Raw genomic sequence first — 22,285 nt, 5'->3', positions numbered from 1 at the left:
TGTGTGTGAATGGTTAGTTTCCTCTGATGGGCAGGTTGGGACCTTGCATGGTAGCCCCTATACCCATTCAGCATATGAATGTGTGTGAATGGGTCCATTTACCATTTACCATTTACAAAGGAGATGACCTGCATCGTACAAGGAAAATTGGCTCCGGCTGCAATGAGTGTGTGTGTAATGTGTGGTAGATTGTTCTGACTTAAAATGAATCTACACTGCACCGCTGTTTGGGTGTCCGTATTTTGTTGTTGGTGGAAGAAGAAGTTAATTTCCAACACTGGTTATAATTATCCGATGTATTGGAGTCCTGATTCGTCCATACTGATTAGACCATTGCTGTTGACATTTGGGAGATAAAGTCAAACAGGGTGTGGTGTTTCAAGCTGTATCTGTTGATATTTTTGTGGCCACAAAGGGGCAGAAGAGAGAGAGAGAGAGAGACACTCAGCCCTAACATTATATTGCCTCATAAAGTTGTTACTACTAACGTGTCATCCAACTAGAGTCGTTTTTGTGTTCACCTGATGAACATTAAGTCCAATATTCACTCTTGTTTTAGCTCTGGTTTGGTCTTACCAACTTATGAGAAAAATATCTGGCTTTTTAGGTGGTAGAAGTTCCCCTTCTCTACCAGCTAGTCTCTAACTTTGTTTTTTTGGCTGTTTGGTGCTGGGCAGCTACTGTACAGTGGGTTAATCAGTTTGTTTGCTGAAAACAGCTGCCTCTTGCTGCTGGAAACAAGGCTGATAAGAGCACAATAAAGGTGCCAAAAAACCAAAACCATGAGTTAAAAGAAGCTAAAATGTTGGTAGAGCTAGAAAGCTGGTGATAACATTTGACTTCAATGGGATCCTCATGTTGCTCTGTTTCCGCCATAGACTATAAAAATAACAAACGTAGCCACCATGATGTCACCCATTGTTTTGTGGAGCCTTGAGTTTGGCATTTTGACTGTCGCCATCTTGGTTTTTTGGAGCCAGAAGTGATGAGAAGTGACCATGTTTGGACGAGAGTGTGGAGCTGGGGAGGAGCTCCCCAGGGTCCAACTACAGCACCTCACACACCACGGTCGTCGCGACTTGTCAATCACAAGGTAGCCACGCCCTAAAGCACACCCTGCTTTATCGTCTATTTTACTCTAAATGGGGCCATAATTTACAAAATGAAAATCATGCTGTATTGAACAAGACTTGAAACTAGCAATTGAGACCATACACTCATTGGGAAAGTGTTTTACTGAGGTAAGAAATCAGGTGAGAGGCAGTGTCATTTTCCCAAAGACTTCAAGTGGAGTCGCCCCCTACTGGCCATTAGAGAGGATGCAGATTTAAGGCACTTAAACTTTGGCTTTGCTTTTCAGACCTGGAGCTACCTGCTTGGTTTCTACTGCATGTGTAGGATAGTAGTTGTTGCTATTACCTTAATGTTTTGAGTTTTTCTGCCTCCCAGTGGTCAAAATGGCGTACTGCAGCTTTAAATATTTGTTTGCATGGTTCTGGAGTTATGAAAAGTCATATTATCTATATATTTACCATAGCTCTTGGTCCTGTTGTGGTAAAATTCGTATGTGGTTGGTTCTCAGAGAATCTTTTCCAGACTTTCATCTCAAAGCAAACACAACTTATTTGATCTGATATTTGCTACATCCCAATTTAGCAGCTGGATCGTGCAGCCAACAAAGGTGTGTCCTTTTTAAATGACTTCAGGCTTGGCTTTGCCTGCTTATGCTTTTTCATGGAAGAGATTTCGATGTCATAGCAGAAAAAAACACAGGTGGAACTAATCTGAAATCAGTTCTTAGTAATGTTATTTATTTACACTTTCCTGCTGTGACATGTCACAATGTCTGGTGTGAAAAGGGGAGACCTTGAGAGTCCACAGCTATCAGTGCAATCAGTTGCTTCTTGTTAATAGTTTCCAATCTTGTCACCAGGAAGTTTCCCTCAAAACTGGGACATGTTCCATGATCCCTAAGTTTACAGTACAGGCTGTGATGTTCAACATCAGCAAATGATGGACAACTGATAAATATTCTACCAGGTTGAAAGCAAATATACTCTTATCTATGTCACCTAAATGGATCTTTAATGCCTTGTGATTTATAGTATGTTGAGGCTGAGGCTGTATGCGATGATGTGACATAATATAACGTACCAAGTTGATAATGATTGACTCATCCTCTCCACTGGTGCAATGAAACAACTGGCTGGTGTACAATGAAACCTTCCAAATTTAGTTAAAAGAAGGCTGCATTTGAATTGTTTGAAATGTACGGTTGGTACAAATGACAACTTCAAAGGATGCAGCTGCTGAATTAGGACACAGATAGTCAGAGTGGACAGGTAACGGTGTATTGTTTTGCCTAAGGCCACTTTGATCTGACCTGTTAGACACGCATATTGACTGTTGATGTGACCAACCTTGCGGCTGTTCGGCGTGTAGCATCCTGTCCACTCTGCAGTCGCTATGCAGTGGTTGTGAACTTTAAAGAATGATCATATCGCAGCTTTCATAGTCTGTCCATGAGTCCAGTTTTTCCACAGCACAACATTGGTAGATGTAGTGGTTATCAGCATCAACAGTCACTCCCTCACCAAACCTGAAAATCTGCCGGAGTCACTACTTGAGTTTGACTTTTGGTTCTTTTGGTTATGCAACACAGATTTATCTACCACATTTCAGAGCCGATTCAATTGATTGTCACACCTGCTTAATGTGGGATGTTTTCGTTTCTAACCCTTGTTTTCTCTGAGATTCACTTCCTGGTTGATATGTGGACACTCTCGAGAGAACATGCGCTCATGAATGCCCCATACTTTACCATTTGTTGGGAATGTGGTCTTTATAGAGGAAGGAAGAAATAATTTCTGTTTCTTTAAAGCCGAGATCCTGTTTGCTTCATGAAATTAATTCCAGCATTAATGTCAGATACTGTAAGCATAAATGTAGACCTTCATGTAGAACATGTAGAACTTTGAATGTAATTCGATATGATTATATTTGTTTGAAGAGGCATAATTGTTAAGTTAGGTGACTGAATGGCAGCCGTATACTCACACCTAGTTATCGCTGCTGGTGAGTCAGTCTTGGTTGGTTGAGGCTTTGGTTCATTGCCAATTTTGACCACTTTATAGCTATTCAGTTTTTTCCCCAATATCTTTTGAGTTTAATAGGGATTATGGAACCGTTTTTGTCAATGTTTGTAACCCCTTTTTTTGTACAATATATTATTCAAAGTTTCAACAAATTGTGTTTGAAGTGCATCTTGAAAAACACCACAGACTCAGACCGCTGTTTGTTCAAGGCGTTGCTACATGCAGATGTCCTGACAATAACCTTTACTCAAGAATTCCTGCTGTCTTAGTATCAAAGGCAAAAATCTCCAAAAAGACATTTAAAAACAGTAGAGCTGCAATAATTAGTCGTCTAATTGATTAACAGAAAATTAACCAGGGACTATTTTGATTATCGCTGTAGTCATTTCTTAACTTATGTGCTGTCATCAAAAAAATTGAAATGGTTTTAAAACAGTATCCTGACTAAACTTTTACATATACCAGTCTGCAATAATCCATCAACATATTTTCCTCTGATCTCAACTATAGTTAAAATAATTCATAATTTCTTAGTCAAGATACTGTTTGGAAACCATTTCAATTTTTTTGATGACAGCACATTATGACACCTGTTGTCCTCCCGGGTCAATTGTGACGCGAGGACAACAGGAGGGTTAAGAAAACGTGAAACATTTGCTGGTTGCAACTCCTCAAAGGATTTTATGTTCTTTGGACAAAACAAGACAATGAAAGACGTCAACTCAGACTGTGGAAAATTATAATGGGCATTTTTCAGTATTTTCAGACATTTTATAGACCAAACCACTTAACAGATTAATCGATAATGAAAATAATGGTCAGTTGCAGCCTAAAAAAAGCCACCAAACCTCCCAGACATCTCAGCTGTATGTCTCTACTTGTCATTCATGTTGACTCAGGAGAGCTACCGGCTGTTATGTTGTTGATTCTGGCACTGATTAACCAGCTGATGGCTCCTCTGGCACAGTTTGGTTACAGTATTTTGCAAACTAAATGAGGTAATTTTGTTCTTTTTTACGTTCTGTCTTGGAACAAATGTTGATAGATTAAATAAACTGTTAGTGAATACAGGTTTGTTTTTTTATTCATTTACCTTTGGCACAATAAATAAACTGTTGCACCATAGTTAAAATGAATCAGTGTGTGTGGGAGAGTAGGTGCTAATGATCAATAAAATACCTGCGTCTCTGTTGGAATATTCGGACTTCCAGATCTAGATCACATAAATGACCTGTCAGTTATTTATGTGACCTAGCATTTAGGGCAATAATTTATAATCTAATATACTGCAGGAACTTGCACATTTTCTGAATTATTATGACTTATAATGCCACATACATTGCTTTCACACAAATAGCCCATATGTGACATGCTTTTCAGATTTTCCCCCATTTTCAGTAAATTTAACTTTGACCCAAATGCGTCGACCTCCAGAACACAACAGATGGGACTCTGACAAGTTATGGCGAGAATTTTACTGTGTTGAAGAGTATTGGATATATGGATTAAAATTTCAGAGGACGAGGAAATATCAAGTTTGAAAATTATTATTGATTGTTTATGTTCCAGTGTAGTCCATGATCCCAAAGTCTCTGGTCCGTAGCTTCCCAGCTAGCTGCTCTGTAGAACTATATGTTGCTTTTTATTCTACACACTACCTCGCACAAAATATTCACTTTTGTGCCTCTCGTGAGAAAACGCTGCTACTGTATATTGATGCTTTTTGACCTAATAGACACTTTGCAACTAAATCCAGAACTCAAGGATGTTCCTTTTTTACGCTTCTAAACAAGCCGTTCAAGTTTGCTGTAAGTGCGTTTGTCCGTATGCGTTATATTCATCGTAACATATTCTTTGGCAATGTGATTGTGTCGTGTTTTTACTCAATTTACTGCTACTAGACTTTGATGTTTGAAGGTGGGAAAGTCAGAGGTGGAACAGAGGACTGAAAATGCAGAAAGGCGAGACATCTGTCTGTAGAAAGTACCAACCTGTTGTCAGGTTACTTTTCTGCTTTAATATGTGTCTCATTGTGGAAGAGAAGGTAACAGACAGTTAATACGAGGACCCAGTTGAGGGACAGAGTCTATAAAAAGGCTACTGAGACACACCTGAGAGAGCAGCTGAGGTCAGTGTGTTTGATTTGGTACGCTTGCTTTTTAAAAATATGGTTAAAAGCATGAATTTAAAGAAGGTTTGGTGAGGGACTAAAACTTGGAGCGATTGCTTGGTCACATCAGCCTAGGAACAAGGTCTGCTCAAGCAGAACGGAGATATTTTTAAAAACAGGTTTTTAGCCCTTTTAATACAATATTAACATGATTCTTAAATCTAGATTCCAGTCACCTGCATGTCTGGGGGGAAGGGGACTGTGTTCCAGTCAAGCCAGGTGTATTATTTACTTTTTTAAGTTGCATATGTTTTGTAAAATATTTCTTGTAAACTTTCCTTTTGTATATTAATGTGCTTCTGTTTCTTTTAGTTTTTAAACAAAGACACTGATAGAGGAGCCGACCACTGTTTTTACCAAACTTATTAGATTTTAATGTGTCTTTAACTAATTAATCCGTTTTCTGTTTTATTTTTCATGTGGGGCTTTCTGCTGTGTTAAAGGGGGGTCTGAGTGGTAGAGTCGCCATCTTTCATGTGTGCTTTATTGTGTGCTTTTAGTCACTTTAGCTTGATGTTTACAGGTAAATTTGAGTGTTGTAGAACCGTTTTGATTTGGTTCTAATTGGTTTGTGTGTAGCGGTGCTTTATTCATAATTTACTTACATGTTTTGTGACAATTTTCTCTTTTTTATGCATAACTCTACACTAACCCTGATTTATTTTCTTTGCTTGTTCATTTATCGTCGACTTGATTGATCTATTAACTGTATAATTTACTCCATCCCTCCGTTATGATTGCCTGCATTTAAGCTTTCTATTAAAACCACCTTGCTGCCACCTAGTTGAATGGAAACAAATCTTATATTTCATGCATTGTCAATAAAATCTATATATTTGGTAGGAGGAGTGTCTGGCTCCAGTTTATTCTGGGTCTTCTTGTGTATTGAGTATTACCAGGTCACATCACAGCAATAGGTGGTAAATTGAAAAGTAGTCAACTAAAAAATGTAACAGTTTTAAATAGTTTAAATGTCAAACATCAGATGTAATCCCAATCCACAGTCCTAATCCTAGTTGGCCGTTGTATTGAGGGAGCAGGAACTACAGGACTGGAATTAAATTAAAACCGGTTACTTCAGCTGAAATGCAGGTAAAAGTTCCCGAGCTTCTAGAGAGGTTCCTGTGGTGGAAAAGACCTTTTTAAACGTGTTACTTCAAACTGTTTTGTCAGATCTGGTCCACATGTGCAGCAGCAGGATCTCACTTTGCCCTCTGACTGACTCAGTAAAGAAAAACATCCCATTATCTTGTGTTTTTCATGCGGTTTCTTGTGTGTCCTTGAATAATAGCAACACGGCTGGCGGTAGGACGGTCGCTGTTAACTCCCAGTGAACTGAACTGAGTCACAATAGCTCAATATTAGTAGAGAGAGCCTGATGTTGTCTAGATGAAATAAAAGAAAAGCAATAAAAAAGGACTTATTAGGTCTCTCTGGTCCTGAAACGTTCTTTCCGTAGAAAGGATGCATTTTGGAAATGACCTTGGAAATAACAGGTCATGACACCTTTGTTTCTGTTCTCTTAAAGTGATTGTGAGAGAAAAAAATGTTCATTTGTGAAGGAGAGATGTCCAATGTTGGATTTATGGAAATGAGCTAAGTCTACAGGGCCTGACTCTGGCGCCGTGAACCTAAAACATCTTTTATATCGAGACCTTGGAGGCCAGAGTAGACGTCACTTTTTGTGTCGTTCGTTAGTTGATTAGCTGGTGGAGCATTTTCCTGTCAGTTTCCCATTGAAGGGTCAAAGGTCAGAGACAGCTGCAGAGAAAGACTCTGGTGTTGATAGGATCTGTCCTAGAGCTGCAAAGATTAATATAAAAAATATCTGGTTCCAGCTTCTCAAATGCAAATATTTTCTGGTTTCTTCAGTCGTCTATGACAGTAAACTGAATATCTTTATGCTGTGGACTGTTGGTCGGAACAAAAGAAGACATTTGAAGACGTCATCATGGGCTTAAGGAAACCGTGAACGTCATGTTTCACCATTTTCTGACATTTTATAGACCAAACAACTAATCGCTTAATCAAAATAATTCTGTTTTAGGACAGACTTGAAAATTTGTGAACCTGTCCTTAAAGACTGTAAGAGTGTGAAGGTTTATCAGAGCTCACTAGGACACGCTTGATTAATATGGACATCCAGTCTCTTGCACAAATAGAAATACTGTACGTGGTACAACTGAGCTCAAATGATTTGTCGGAACACATGTTGGATCAACCAAACGGTATTACAGTAATCTTGACAGTGTCAGATATGCAAAGAGCTATTAGGCTTATCAGTCACATCCAGAAGAACAGATATAATATTATGATGTAATTATCTGTGGAGGTTCTCCCATAACTTTGTAGTCTGACAGTTTTTTGGCTTTTACCGTGCATCATATTTTAGCTGTGGTTCCTACTTGAAAGAAGGAAAAAAGTGTTGCACACTCTGGCTCCGTGTACATTTATTCATTGATTGTAATACTGGAAAAAGGCCTGAGGGCCGAAACGTCATCTGATCAGCACCTCACTACAACCCTCAGTGCGCGTTACTCTTCCATTATACACACTTGCCTACTACCTGACTGTGCATGAATGCACACTTAAGTGCACAAGACTGTGGAGACAAAATACGGGTCATACTGGGACCTTCCCAGTAAGCAGTGATTTGGTTATCTGCACATCAAGGACATCTTAAACTGGGCAGAATTTTCTTGAAAAGTGAGATACTGAAAGTGAAACTGAGAAGTTTTGAGATGTCTAGACTACATACTTTTTTTCCCAACATTTAATGGCTGTACTAGTTAAACCTTGCTTCAGAATAAAATTTAATTTTTGAAATGAATGTTGAAACAGTGATTATATTCAATCTAGGAATGTAAAAACCTTTGCATTTCACAAATTTAAGACTTTCTAACCTAAGCAACTAGATGTTTTTTGACCTTCATGATTTGACCATTTGTGTGTTTGTTGTTCTCTTTATTTTTTAATTTGGTTTATATTAAATATCTTAACTATAACATTGTATGTCTCTCCTCCTCTGCCACAGGACTTGTTTCCAGTAGATTATGCAATAGAGGGATCAGCTGGATCATCACATTCATCATCGGTGTCACCATCATATGGTAGATTGCCTCATGATGGCTTCCTCTCCCGGGCTGGATGCCGACCCACTGCCCCTGCTTCAGCTCCAGGAGGTGGACTCCAGCAAAGCCTCAGAGAGGCTGAACTCCCCGGGACTCCTGCCCGGCATGTACAGCCCTCCTATGGGCATGGACAACCACGCCGTCTGCATTCCCTCTCCGTACACCGACAATAGCCACGAGTACAACCACGGACACGGACCTCTGACCTTCTACAGCCCGTCAGTGCTGAGCTATGCCCGACCGCCCATCACTGACAGTCCGTCATCTCTGTGCCAATCCCTCAGCCCCTTGTGGCCGTCCCAAAACCACCCCAACGTGCCCTCGCTCACCCTCCGCTGTCCTCAGCCTCTCGTCTACAACGAACCCAACACGCACGCAGCCTGGCTGGAGCCCAAAACCCCCAGCATCAACACCAGCAGGTAGGTTTACTGACACTGAATTATGGATGGAGCTGTATAGTAACTCTCACAAAATGAAGATATATATAATAAAAAGGAGTTATAAGTAATAATTTTTTCAATTTTCATCGTTCTCGTTTGTTTATATCATGTGTTTTTGTCTCAACATAAATGAAAGGAATAAGTAATACATTTTTTTGAAAGTAAAAACATTTTACTAGCTTGTTTAAAAGGGAAAAATTTCAGAAGAGTCGTGTAGAAAACAGTGTATACTCTGCACTTTTGAAGTATTGGTATATTATGATATGATATGGTGATTGACAGCAGAACTAAAGATTGGGGTTTCATGCATCTAGGGATGCACGATATTGGATTTTTTGCTGATATCCAATATGCTGATATTTCCAACTCATTGTTGTCGATTGCCGATACCGATATATGCACATATTTTTTTCCAGCTGGCTGAGGAGACTATTATGCATGCAAGCATAGATTGTACTAAGTATGATCAAGAAAGACAATATATGAAGGAAGATCTTTGGAAGACTGGAGTTCAGGAGCTCAGCATTAAAACTTTAATGAACCTGCCAAGTGGGAGGAGCAGTAGAGTTTTCTTTGAGTTTATTAGACAGACAGGATTAAAGTGCAGGATTTAATCTCTGGTCCACACTCCGGAGCAGAAGGTGGCGGTAATGCACCTAATACGCTGGTTGCCAACCGCCGTTATAAACCAAAAAGAAGAAGATTTTTTTTTTACATCCTGTCAGCCGAGGTGTTTCCTATCTGTGCAGCCGATCATAGCAGCTCCTCCGCGGACTGTCTCACCCCGACGGTCCCGGTGTTTCCTCCGCAGGCTGCACTTCACTCAGCTGCCAGTCAGACCCGAATAACAAACCGGGGCTCGGTGCTCCGGTTGGATCCACACGGAGAGCCGGGGCTAATGTTAGCTGAGAGGCTAGCTGGCTAGCCTCCGGTTATGCTGCTGCTAACGCTCCGCAGGTTAAAGTGGGAAGAAGCAGCTGGTCTGACGGGCAGCTTGAGTGAAGTGGAGCCTGCGGAGGAAACACCGGGACCGTCAGGGTGAAACAGTTCATGGAGGGAAGCACAGTCAGGTGGGGGAGGAGAAGGCAACAAATCGGCCTCTCATAATCGGCAGAAAATGTTCATTGCGGGCCGATGCCAATATTTCATTTTAGAGCTGATATCGGCCGATGACATGCCCATAATATCATGCATCCCTACATGCATCACAGAAACCCCAATTTGGAAGAAAACTTAATCAAACATTTGCAACTAGTGTATTGATCCACTCTCACAGCACACTTGATTTAATGTATATCTGGTTCTGTATATTTACTGATTATCTGTGCTACGAGATGTCCAGTTGATAGTCATAATAGCATCTGCAGTTGAAGACATCCTATATAGCGCTGTCAGTTTTCTAATGCAATTCTCCAGTTGACTGAAATGCGGTTGTGGAGACATTTTCAGCAGCAGAGTACCTGCTTGCAAGACTGATGACAGGTGAATGACGGGCTAAAATTCCAAATGTCAAGTTGTCCCTTTCACAGAGTTTGCTTTGCTTCTTGCAGTTCCATCGTCAGCTGTAACAAGCTGATGGGGAAGAGATCAGAGGAAGGAATGGAAGTCGTGAACTCCTCGTGTTCATCCGTGGTAGGGAAAGCCGACATGCACTTCTGCGCCGTGTGCCACGACTACGCCTCCGGGTACCACTACGGCGTGTGGTCCTGCGAGGGATGCAAGGCTTTTTTCAAGAGGAGTATCCAAGGTGTGAACTTTTTAGACTATATATATATTCACCATTTCTTCCTTGACTTCATCTGTCAAAAATAATCCTATGTCTTCCCTTTCTTTTTTAGGACACAATGACTACATCTGCCCCGCCACGAACCAGTGCACTATTGACAAGAACCGGCGTAAAAGCTGCCAGGCCTGTCGCCTACGCAAATGCTATGAAGTGGGAATGATGAAGTGTGGTAGGTACTCAAGACACCTAATAATTAGGGTCTTTAACATTTTGTCATGTTACAGTGTTGTGGAAATTTTCTTCAGAAAGATTCATATAAAGACATAAAGAAAGCATGAAACATTGTTACTTGTTGAAGCAGTTGTAGACAATCCATCACACCATCAGTAACAATTATAGGAATGTCCAAACACAAACAAAAATACAATCATCTTGTATTTTTGGAGAGAAAGCATGTTGTTCAGCTGGCCCTTTCTCTAAAGATTGTGAACCCAAACTAGAGCTAGCTTTATACCTCTCCAGAAGCAAAGATAAAAACAGTCTGGTCCCTAAATGGACACTTCCACAAACCGTTACACCTTCTTACAAACAAGTATGGTCTCTAACAGTAGGCTTAAGACAAAGATATCTCTAGCTAACCCCAGCGGTCAGCGAGCAATCCTCAGATAGAAACAAGTTCAAGAGTTCAACGAGCCTAGGAGTAGGATTTCTTCACCAACACGTATCCCCATAATGACAACGACATTACATCATGTTCAGTTGATAACAAACATTGACTCTTTAGTTGGAAACATTTGTAACATATATATATGCATAAAGATTTATAAAATGATAACCTTCTATTCAATTTTCTTTCACAACAGCAGCACAAAAGTGTTACCTCTGAGCTCATTATGGAGTTTGAACTTTGAGAAAACGACACAGGATCAGAATCATTTTTTGTGATTATAGCATCTTTCAAGTTACTTTGATGGAATCTGTATTTTTTTGCAGAAAAATCAGAAAATCTGACAATCCAGTGGCCTAGTGTTGTATATTTTTGAATATTACCTCTAAAATGACCAAAGACATACATTTTCAAATTCTACACACACAAGCTTTAAATCACCAGTACATTAATATAAGAGTCATATGTTTGGCCTCTCTCTCTCTGTGGGATAATGCATTTCTACATTAGAAGAGTAATGCCTCGTTTCAACCATTGTGTACTAAACTCTGCATGCACACAGTGCCCTCAATTTACAGAACTTTCCCCAAATTCTGATATTGACTTCCTATTAGCACCAGGTCAATCATTTAAAGACCTGGGTGGGGACACGGCAGATAAAACTTGTGATGCTAAAATGAGTCCGCACCTCCTCCATCTGTGCAGGACACGTGTTACTACAGTGTAAAATACTACATCGGACACATTGGACAGAGATCCAGCGTGTAACTGTGGTAAAATGATCGTACATGTTGGAACTGCTCCGAGCTAGCAATTTACTAGACTTCTGTGTTTAAGACACTTTTATAGCTTTATAGCTCTTTTTTTGGAGTTTCCTCTGTTGTCTTCTCTTTGAACGAGCTCCAGTGTGACTTCTCATCGTTCTGCTTGCTTGTTGTCTAATCCCACTCAAATGGAAAGACGCAAATTCCCTCCATCTCATACGCGGCGGATCAGGAATGTCTTATATTATATGAGGTTAGAAAAAAATTAAGCACACACTGCGAGGTTCATCCGGCAAATCCTGTAAGATCTGGCGACCTTTTCTGAGAGATGTAGAAGAGGAGCTAAAGCTACATGAACCTTTTAGTGCAAATGTGATTATGGGATGATGGTATCGGTTAAATATCCTGCAAATTAGGATAGTCTCACTTGAATCTAATTTCCTCTTTTTTCTGTCTCTATTTTACATTGTGAACTTCAATGCTACTATTTCAGTGTTATTGATCACACTGAAGTCATTATCAGTACAGTCCTTCCTTGCTATATTTTTTATTTTATTTTACCTATTTTATCTATTTATTTACTTATTTTGAGGGGGGAATGTGTTTTGTATGTTTCTCAAAGTTTCTCCCATCTGGATTTTAGCTGCTGGACAGTGACAGGACACTGTTTAGAGGTATTTTAGTACATAAATCTAAGACATGTACTGCAGAGATTTCACTTCTGAGATATAATTTCTTCAACTGGAAGCCAGACTCTCCTCCAGCAATGTTAATACTTGAGAGTCACCCAGTTACACACATTTCTACCTGAGAACCTCCCAAAAACTAATGTCAACCAGGCAGGTGGACGACGACTGCTGACAAATAGAAGACAGAAGAGTTTAACTTGTTTGCTCCTTTTAGGAATAAACTCTACACTTGAAATTAATATTGTGCACTTGTAAAATCATAGGGGCACCACCTCCATTGATTCATAAATAAATTCATTAATTAGGAGGAAAAATAATTAAATCAAATTAATCAGTCTTATATCTGAAAGTCATGAACCTCCATCTCTGATATAAAGGACAAAATACAAATACAACGACTTGGCTATAAATCAAGATATTTAACTACCAAGGAGAAGAGATGAATGGGAAACACTAATCATATGTGTGTGTGTGTGTGTGTGTGTGTGTGTGTGTGTGTGTGTGTATGTATATGTGTATATATATATATATATATATATATATATATATACATACACACACATACAGTGCATTCAGAAAGTTTTCAGACCCCTTCACTTTTTCACAATTTATTATGTTGCAATCTTATGCTAAAATTGTTTAAATCCATTTTTTCCCTCATCATTCTATCTACACTAAATACTTCATAATGACAAAGTGAAAACAGAGTTTTAGAAATTTTTGCACATTTATTAAAAATGACAAACTGAAACATCACGTTGACGACAGTATTCAGACCCTTTACTCAGCAGCTATCGCAGCCTCGAGTCTTCTTGGGGTTTGACGCGACAAGCTTTGCACATCTGGATTTGGGGATTTTCTGCCATTCGTCTCTGCAGATCCTCTCAAGCTCTGTCAGATTGGACGGGGACCGTCGGTGGAACGTTTTCAGGTCTCTCCAGAGATGTTTGATTGGGTTCAAGTCAGGGTTCTGGGTGGACCACTCAAGGACATTCACAGACTTGTCCCTCAGCCTCTCCTGCGTTGTCTTGGCTGTGTGAAGGTGAACCTTTGGCCCAGTCTGAGGCTCTGGACCAGGTTTTCATTAAAGATATCTCTGTACTTTGCTCCGTTCAGCTTTCCCTCAACCCTGACCAGTCCCCGAGTCCCTGGGGTCCCACATGTGCACCTGAGCTAAATTTCTAGTGTCATAGCAAAGGGTCTGAATATGTATGATATTTCAGTTTTCCCGTTTTAATAAATAATAAACATAAGGCTGCAGCATAACCAAATGTGAAATGGTGGGTTTTTAGTCCTGTCCAATGTTTCCTTGATATCATTATGCCTTTAGGTCAGAGGTTATTGGGTCCGTGTACACGTGTGTGTGTGTTCCCGCACTTACAGAGACTGTTGGGCCGAAGGAATCATGTTTTTGAAAGAATTAAACTTTTCCTCTTATATTCCTGGGTTCATTATCCTACAGCATCACAGTCTCCACTCATCAAGGATTCTGGGTTTGTATATTAAAAAAAAAACAATTCAAGAGACAACTAATAAAACTATTTAAAGCATTAAAAGTAAAGTGTGCTGATGTGTAGACTTTGAGAGTGCAATCCAGAAAACCTGCAAGTTACTTTGTTCCTTGTATTTTGATTCCACTTGTTGTAATCATCAGCTGTTGACCTTTAAGATCTCCGTATTGACACGTTTCAATACAAACCATTCACTGTATGTATCGGTCTTTATATGCTCTTTGAAAGTCTGTTTAAAATGGATTACTGTGTGAATGTGGCCTGACCTTGGTTTGTAGCACTACAGCGATGCTGAGAATCAGGCTGTTCCACTTGAGAATAAGAAAAACAGTGTTAGACATAGTGATGATGAGCTTTGTGTCTACTTTGCTCTGCTTAACGCAGCCAAACAGCTTCCAGAAAACCTGCTCAGGCGTGTGTAGATCCTGTTGCTAATAGTCAGGACGTCTCCAGTGCATCTAAGTTTTTAGGAAAGCTGAAAGTCTGGATTTAGGTTTATATTCTTGTTTTAAAACTGCTAGTAGCTAATATTTGTGCTCTTCGTCTCGCTGTCTTCGTTCACCAGGTGTGAGGCGTGAACGCTGCAGCTACCGAGGAACCCGGCACCGCCGCGGTGGATTTCACTCCCGGGATCCCACAGGCAAGGGTATGGTCAGGGTGGGGCTCGGTGCTCGGGCCCAGCGGCATCTCCACCTGGAGGTTCCCCTCGCTCCGCTCCTTCGGTCGAACCAAATGCGCAACTCGGCCATGAGCCCCGAGGAGTTCATCTCCCGCATCATGGACGCCGAGCCTCCGGAGATTTACCTCATGGAGGATCTGAAGAAGCCCTTCACCGAAGCCACCATGATGATGTCCCTCACCAGCCTGGCTGACAAGGAGCTGGTCTTCATGATCAGCTGGGCCAAAAAGATTCCAGGTAAAATACATCTGCAGGGCCGTATGATCAGTCTTCTCATCTTTAGCTTCTGATGTCGAGTCTTTCTCTGCAGAATTTTAAAAAGTGATGTTTTTCTTCTCTTGAACGCAGCGTACACTTTGAGGTTTGCGATGCTCATTAAGGAAACAGATCAGTGCCAAAATGTATTATTAATTTTTATATGGAGTTAAATAATAAACGGTTGCTTGAAACATTTTTAAGTGAGGTTAACATTAAAGTTTGAACTTTGAAAAATAATAAATGTACAAGCATTAAAAAATCTACCAGTTCAAATCTAAAGTTTTACACTTTTATGATATTTTAAATCTTCTTATTTTGTGTTCTAATACTTTTTCTCCTTGTTACAAAGTTTGTCTTTGTTCAGCTGACTTTTGAATCTCAGGAATTATAAAACTCAGTTTGGAAATGTTTTTGTACTTTCTTTTTAAATGTTCTGAAGGTTCAACACGAACCTTCTTTTCTCAAACTTGACAAAGCGTGCGGCTCTGCTTTGTGTCCAAACTCAAACCTCTATTCATGAACAAAAATCAGTTTTTCCAGCAGTTTGGGAGACATTTCTGTCTAATATAGAATACTTTGTTGAGCAAAAATGATGGTTTTCATATCAAAATACTTATGTTTAATGCTAACAGTAGGCTAATATTACTACAATAAATTAGTATTTAATTCAGTACATTCTGTTTTCATATTGTGTCGGTATGTTGCTACTGAGATGATTTAAAAAAAATACAAGACAGAGACTAAATACATTTTAAACAATTAAAAGTGTCAGATGTCAACGTGCGTGTCAACATGCTTCACATGCTTTGTCACCGTCAACAACGTGTAGAAGTCCGGCTCACTGAAGACGTGGAAACAAGACTGAGAGTTACAGTAAAAACAAACCTGAGGCTGCAGTAAACACATCATCCACCCGTCAGTCATGTCAGTGTTTGAGATGTAGCGTAAACAAACCAGACAGATTTACACTGATCCATAGAGTATAATCACTAATTATAAATGTCTAAAATTCTAGGCTGCAGTGAATTTCTTTTTTTTTCTTCCGTACTTATCCTTCCTCTCTTTCTCCTCTTCCTCTCCTCAGCCAGTGTTCAGGTCAGCAGGTAACTTCCCAGGAGAGAGATGATAATGTGAAGGGATCACAAAGACTCAGTTTTTTTGAATAAAGACCCTTTTTTTTTTTTTTTTTTTTACTTAGACAAGTGAAAATGAGTATTGCATTGTCTGCTAAGACAGCGTGACAGGTGAGGAAAGTGCTGTTCAATGATGTCATTGGACTTGATGAACCTTTAAGGATACAGAGGTAGCAGAGGGAGCACCGCATGGTTGTAGATCATTAACCCAGCGCAGTTTCATGACATCCTCTGACATCTTACAAGAGTTAGAAGAGAAGATTTATATCAGTTTCATATCTTTGTGTTCTACAGTATGTATTACTTATTACTCTGACATTTTGTGAAGTAATCTTGTGTGCTTTTTTTCAGGTAGTCAGATGAGAATTAAACCATATATGAATTTCCATTTTGAGACATTGAGACAGTGAACCATGAGAAGACTTTCAATTTAAAGGATCTTTCATTAGACTGACGGTGGTTTCCACATGACCGAGTTTAATTGCTGATGTTATCTACAAATGCACTTCTTGTGTTAATGGTGGATACTACCATTAAAGCTGGTTAAATCATCCCTGTGCAAGGACTCATACAGTTTGTAGGCAAGACACGAGCCGTTATGAGCTTGTTCGTTAATGTTTTTCCTCTTTATGTTGACTCGTATGCTGAAGTTGCGTCGCCTCCCTGTATTCTTGGTGTGTTCAGAAGGTTGTATTGATAGCTTTGATGCAAGCATTGGTGGAGAAAAGAGGTTAACAGCCACTTTCAGAGAGTGAATTTTGTATGGGGACTCTAGTTTCAGAAGGGGGATGTAACTTGACCACCTTTTGAAACACCTATTAAGCGAGAATCGGTTCTCCAGATGAAGTTCACCTCCCCAGTACTGTTTCTGTTTCTTCATTAAGTTTCACTACAAAGAGAAGATATTGCAAACGCAGCGCACTAACAGAGGCTCTACTGCAGCATCCTGCCTGTTTTGCATGCACTGTACATGAGAATTAATCATCACCTATATGATCAACCTTCACTGCTCAGTGTCTGGATTCCTGGATTTCACAGTGTGTAAACAGTAAATATGTTCCAGCTGCTAACTAAACGTTGCTGCGTCTTGGCGGTGTAAGGATGGAAGAGGCATGTTCATTCCAGACAGATCTAAAGCTTAATTATCCCCCCCCCCCCCCCTTCCCCTCTGTGTGTTGTTGCGTCTTCAGGCTTTGTAGAGCTGAATCTAGCAGACCAGATCCACCTGCTGAAGTGCTGCTGGCTGGAGGTCCTGATGCTGGGTCTGATCTGGAGGTCAGTGGATCATCCTGGAAAACTCATCTTCTCTCCAGACTTCAAACTCAACAGGTGAGGAAGCAACAGACAGAAACGGCGTTATTCATCCTCGGTGAGCATGTCGTATCCAACTCACCACGAATTTTATGTCTTTATAAGACTATTAATAATCTGATGTATTGCTGTGTTGTGAGGAGGAGGAAGCTGAGACAGAAGACTCAGTAATAAAATCCACCACTGTCTTCAATATATATTACACATGGATAGTTCAGATATTTAATATACTTCCAAATATGACGGATAATTCTTGGATCTGATCTTAAGAAGCCTTGAAAACGGGCCAGTGTGCAGGTTTAATATCATGAATCATCATTAATATGTTTTTTACAGACGTGCCCTTGGCAAAGTCTTTTTCTTGTCTGGAACTCCCACATGTTAAAGCTTGTTCGCTTTTGTTGGCTGAAACCTGTTTTGTTCAGTGTGTTTGTGTCCATTCAAGTGTTTTTTTAAAAAATATTTTTAATCTGCAGTCCAAACATGATGTGTTGCATGTTAACCTATCTGGTGTAATTTTGTATTTAACGTGACAATTTCTATTTTATGCTACTTAATGCTGCATGTCAGGGAGAAATATTGTACTTGTTACTCCACTACAGTTGGCTATTGTTACTAATAACTCTTATCGCTCTTATTCTTATTACTATAATCCAAAACACGTGATCAGCTTGTAAGATATGATACATTGTTAAGGATCAACCACATGTAAAAGTAAAGGCAATAAAATGAACTATTAAAAATATATATGCAGTAATATACTAATATAATGATAATAAAGTATTAAAAAACAAGGTAATAAAGTATATAGATGCATATGTTCTAATGCTAAATCACGCATATGCACATTTACGTGCACACACACACTTAAGTAAAAGATCTGACTACTTATTAAACCACTGAAGAAGAAGATAAATAACAATCCGTCCCACATAAAAGCCTGGTTCTCATGTTAAATAAAGGCTGCAGCTGCTCTGAATTATTTATGGTCCTTGATTCTACTAAAACAATGAATAAAGGTGAACCGCTCACGTTCTGAAAGTGAGTCTCGTGTGCAGCTGCCACATGGTTACGGCGTAATCTTCCCCACGTCATTACACTGCCACGACGAGTCGACATCACACAATAAACGGGGGAGTTCACTCAGACCTTGAAACCGTAAAGATATCAGCAGCAGTTTGCCGCAGATATATCACTGATTCTTCTGGACCGCCGACTGGTTTTCTTGCCAAAAATCTTTTTATCACTCAGTGTTCCCTTCTGCGTTGACCTTCAACTTTGTCCAGGCGACAGTTCCAGGCTGTTTTCTGGCACTGTGTTCACCTTTTTTTTTAAATTCACGGTAAACACGCTGTAATTAGGCTGCGGCTCTACCAGCCTGATGAACCGGATTAAAGCTACGAGTGTAATCTTAATAAAGCATTTGAAGGTAATGAATAGATTATCAGGTGTTTGTGGTGCAGATTATTGTCTCTAATGTGCAGCAGCAGCAGCATAAATGACCAAATCCAACATCTATAAACCCAATTACATGTCTCAAAGCTTTGGGAAACTTTAAATATATTTATATATATATTTATATGTGGTTGCATTTTCTCTGTCGGCCAGTAATTAACCAGAAAAGGGTTGCACACGCATGTCTTGAGACTTCTTTATTCCAAAATGAGCCATCAGGGAGGCGTGTCGACATATTTCCACTCCATTAACATACATGAGGGGGGACAAAATAATAGGAACACTTTTCAATAATAAACATAAAGTAGAATTATCACCTTTCTGACAATGTCAGCAAAAGCTGAACATGTATAAGCTTCGTAAAAGTAGATTGTATGGCAGAGCTGTTGCATTAGATTGTGTATATAATATACACAGTTTAATTTAAAATAGATGGTGACTGTAGTTTCCAGCAAACGTTAATCAAAGAGGAGGAAATGGTGTGTTTGTTGGGACTATTTTCAATGGTGGATTAAAACACATGGTGTAAAAATGGAGAGATAATACTAATAAATGCAGGAATATAGAAACAGAAAAGAGAAAGTCTTCCACTAAATCCACTGGACTGGTGGATTGAGTTTAGTGTTTGACCTTTCTTTCCTCCACTACCACGGAAACTATCACTATAGGCTTTAAGTTAACCTTGATGTGTTCTCATAACACAGCCTTACTTTTCTCTGTTGAGTGGTCTCTGTTAGCCTGAGGTAACCTTTTTTTCTCCTTGGGGACAGCTGAGGAAAACATCCTGGATGCAAATCCATCTACTTACTCAACAAGAGGCCCGAACAAAGCCAGAAAACAAAGAGTCACTTTCTAATTTTCTCTGTCTAATCGACTCTTTTTAATCTCTCTTCTTTCTCAGTCACACACACTGTCACCCGCTTCTTTCACCGTCACATTTTCACGTTATTACCCCTGTGGTTCTTTACTCGCTCCTTTCTTTTAAAGCCAGTTCAGACAGATAAAGCGGATTTTCAAGTGTTTTATTAAAAAAGTCGCGGCGGTGTGAATTACCCAGTCGGGAGCCGTTTCGGTAACTCGAATAACGAAATTTTGTCAAGTTGAAGGTGCAAAGTTTTTAGAACATAACAGGCTCATAGTTCATGTTTTTGTAAGTAACCAATCAACACTTAATATATTGTTGTGGGAACAAATGTGAAGAATTTGATAAATCCCCCCCCCCCTCTCCCCCCCTCCCGTCTCCGGTTCACCGCATAAATTTACATCACATTGGCTCCACATCCTCAGAGTTTATTTTACATTTTCTGCAGTTATAATCGAAATAACAGCAGCACCAAGTTGCTTCTGCTCTTTGTGTGATCTACTGAGCTGCAATGTTTAAAAAAAAAAAGTAAAATACTCAAGCTGCCGGCCAAGAAGTTGTAGAAAGTAGAGCTGAGTATTGTTAAAACAGCTGTACATGAACTTAAAGTGATTAAAATAAGTATAAAAAAACAGACTGTTATTTATTCACTGATGTTTCATTAAGGAAAAAAAACAAAGATTATGTAGAAGAAGCATTCACTGCACACATTTGATTGGTTGGTTGGTTGAGGTTCAATACTGGTGTCGGGTGACATCACCTAAGATCAATATCACAATTAAATGTCACGTTTATCTCAGTAACAATTGATCAAAAGATATTAAATACACTTGTAAACAAGATTCTCCGTCCTCACAGTGGAGCTCTTATTAGTTATTTGTACTAAAAAATAACTTTTTGCCAAAACCAGAAATATCAGTAAAATATGGCTCCGTTTAACGTATACTATATATTTGAATAACACTTTTATGACTTCTGTTATCTCATTATTAGCCGGATCTTTGACATTATTTTTTTTTATTTTATTTTATTGGTGATACTGTTGACAAGACATAGTGGAAACAAAACAAACAAAAACAAAACAAAACAAAACAAAACAAAAAAAAAAACAAAAAAAAAAGACAAATCAAGCAGATAGACAAACAAAAATAATGACAAACAACAGCAATGACAACATCATATTACAATGAAAAAAGTAGTAAATGTAGAAAGCAACTAAGCAATATGGATTGATTGTGGGAAAGGGGAAGGGGGGGTGAGTGAATGAAAGTGAGAAAAGAAGAGAGAGAGAGGAGGGGGGGAAAGAGAAAGTGAGAGCGTCAATAATTATTATAATAATAATAATGATAATAATAACAATACAGCAATATAATGTAATAATGATAATAGTCTTGTTTGATAGTATGCTGTGGCGGCAGCAGTGGCATCTTTGACATTATTTTAATAAATGCTTGTGTGACAGACTGCTGCTCTGGCCTCCAGACTGAGGTCAGGGAGCACAGAGAGACGGCTTTATAGATTCAGGGTTAATCCCTTCAATATATTCAGCTGCTCAACAAAACTAGCAAACTTCGCTTGGGTATTTTAAAAGCTGTAGCATTTATTTTCTGATAGACTGTAGCTTAAAGTGAACATTACCCAGTGGTGGAAAGTACATTTACTCAAGTACAATTTTGAGGTACTTGTACTTTACTTGAGTGTTTCCATGTGATGCTACTTTATACTTCCACTCTACTACATTTCAGAGGGAAATATTGTACTTTCTACTCCACTACATTTATTTGACAGCTTTAGTTACTTTTCAGATGAAGATTTGACACAATGGATAATATAACAAGCTTTTAAAATACAACACATTGTTAAAGATGAAACCAGTGGTTTCCAACCTTTTTGTCTTTTGACGTCTTACAAAAAGCAGTGTGTAGTCGGGGTCACATTTCACATGTCTATGAGTTGTTAACAGCTCCACCAAATAGTGATTTTTCCCTCTAAACTTCTAACATGCTTTCATTTCAATAAATGTTTAAATGATCCAATATTTCAGCAAAAATCAAAGATTAGAGAAAAAGTCCAAAAACTGAAAACAGATTTGTGTATCAGAACTTTGTTTTTTCTTCTTTCCTCTCCCATTAATCATCTCACGACCCCTCAGATTTATCTGCTGACCCTTTGGAGGGGCCCGACCCCTAGGTTGGGAACCACTGGACTAAACTAGCTAACTGTATATAAAGTAGTGTGAACCCTGCCCTATTCAATACCTTTACCTTTCTATCTCTCTCTCATTCCTTACCTGTCTCTTTCCATCTGTCTATCATTTTTCACTTTTTATCCATGTTTTTCTTTATTCTGTTGCCTTCTGCCTCTTCTGTCTTTCCATCTTTGTCCCACTTGTTT

At 39.2% G+C, this 22,285-nt stretch overlaps 1 protein-coding gene across 5 annotated transcripts in view; it reads left to right on the top strand.

Annotated features, from left to right (window-relative positions):
- Positions 1 to 22,285, top strand: part of esr2b (estrogen receptor 2b) — a 41,553-nt gene that overhangs the window by 12,624 nt on the left and 6,644 nt on the right. For all 5 annotated transcript variants that reach the window (XM_042387828.1, XM_042387830.1, XM_042387829.1 and 2 more), the window contains 5 exons: positions 8,300 to 8,815; positions 10,387 to 10,583; positions 10,675 to 10,791; positions 14,759 to 15,109; positions 17,454 to 17,592. In XM_042387828.1, coding sequence (XP_042243762.1) covers positions 8,373 to 8,815; positions 10,387 to 10,583; positions 10,675 to 10,791; positions 14,759 to 15,109; positions 17,454 to 17,592 — 1,247 coding nt within the window. In that variant the 5' untranslated portion in view covers positions 8,300 to 8,372. The remainder of the gene's footprint in view (positions 1 to 8,299; positions 8,816 to 10,386; positions 10,584 to 10,674; positions 10,792 to 14,758; positions 15,110 to 17,453; positions 17,593 to 22,285) is intronic.

Source organism: Thunnus maccoyii, chromosome 16 (genome assembly GCF_910596095.1).
Source record: "Thunnus maccoyii chromosome 16, fThuMac1.1, whole genome shotgun sequence".
NCBI classification, from domain to species: domain Eukaryota; kingdom Metazoa; phylum Chordata; class Actinopteri; order Scombriformes; family Scombridae; genus Thunnus; species Thunnus maccoyii.
Note: the sequence above shows the minus strand (reverse complement) of the source record. Positions and strands in the feature narration are given on the sequence as shown.